Here is a 1435-nt window from a genome sequence, read left to right as displayed (position 1 = left end):
TATATATATACATACATGTATGTATTTGTGTGTCTGTTTTTGTCCCCCCCCCCAACCGATGTTGGTGTGTTTACATTCCCGTAACTTAGCAGTTTGGCAAAAGGGCCTGATAGAATAAGTACTAGGCTTACAAAGAATAAGTCTTGGGGTTGATCTGCTCGACTAAAGGTGGTGCTCCAGCATGGCCTAAGTCAAATGACTGAAACGAATAAAAGAGTATATTTTCATTCCAGGTAAATCTGATTATGCTAATGACTTTCAAGTGACCAACGATGAATGGGAGATTGACACCAGACAGTTGAAGTTCAGCACACCAATTGGTGAAGGAGCTTTTGGCAAAGTGGTCATTGGATACTACAGCCAAGAGAAGGTTGCCATTAAACTGGTCAGAGGTAAAACTGTTGTAAATGACTGAAGGAATTTGGCATGGAATTGGATGAGAGATACAGAATGAATGAGAGAGACTGAATGAAAGAGATAGAATGGAACAGAATGAATGAAATAGAATGTAATAGATTGAATGGAACAGAATGAATGGAACAGAATGAATGAAATAGAGTGAGGCAGATTGAATGAAATAGATAGAATGGAACAGAATGAATGAAATAGAATGTGATAGTTTGAATGAAACAGATAGAATGGAATAGAATGAATGAAATAGAATGTAATAGATTGAATGGAACAGAATGAATGGAACAGAATGAATGAAATAGAGTGAGACAGATTAAATTAAATAGATAGAATGGAACAGAATGAATGAAATAGAATGTGATAGTTTAAATGAAACAGATAGAATGGAATAGAATGAATGAAATAGAATGAGACAGATTGAATGAAATAGATAGAATGGAACAGAATGAATGAAACAGATAGAATGGAACAGAATGAATGAATGAAATAGAATGTGGATAGATTGAATGAAACAGGTAGAATGGAATAGAATGAATGAAATAGAATGAGATAGATTGAATGAAACATAGAATGGAATAGAATGAATGAAATAGAATGAGACAGAGTGAATGGAATAGATAGAATGAAACAGAATGAATGAAATAGAGTGAGACAGATTGAATGAAACAGAATGAATGAAACAGAATGAATGAAATAGAGTGAGAGAGATTGAATAAAACAGATAGAATGGAACAGATAGAATGGAACAGAATTTCATGGTGGATCACTGAAATGTACAAGTTTTCTTCATTCTCTCTCAGTTTATTTTCTCTTATTCCTTTCTGTTGAAGAGCATAGGCTCGAAACGTAAAAGCCTTTTTCATTTTCCCGAGCGTCAAATGAATATACTGACTTGTTGTGTTTATACACCTGTCTTTGTCTTTAGTTTTCCTATAAATTTCAACTATATATATGCATGGTTTTTTTTTTCTCTGCCTTTTTTTCTCTCTTAGTTTCTTTCTGTGTTCCTTTCTGTGGAAGAGCG

General features: G+C 33.9%; 1 protein-coding gene across 1 annotated transcript in view; it reads left to right on the top strand.

Moving 5' to 3' along the window:
* The window catches only part of LOC128250768 (uncharacterized), a 3904-nt gene extending 3489 nt beyond the window's left edge, over positions 1-415 (top strand). The window contains exon 4 of the mRNA XM_052976616.1: positions 234-415. Coding sequence (XP_052832576.1) covers positions 234-415 — 182 coding nt within the window. The remainder of the gene's footprint in view (positions 1-233) is intronic.
* Positions 416-1435: the final 1020 nt, after the last annotated feature.

Source organism: Octopus bimaculoides, chromosome 25 (assembly GCF_001194135.2).
Source record: "Octopus bimaculoides isolate UCB-OBI-ISO-001 chromosome 25, ASM119413v2, whole genome shotgun sequence".
NCBI lineage: Eukaryota > Metazoa > Mollusca > Cephalopoda > Octopoda > Octopodidae > Octopus > Octopus bimaculoides.
The sequence above is the reverse complement of the archived record's forward strand: the minus strand, read 5'-3'. Positions and strand labels throughout refer to the sequence as shown.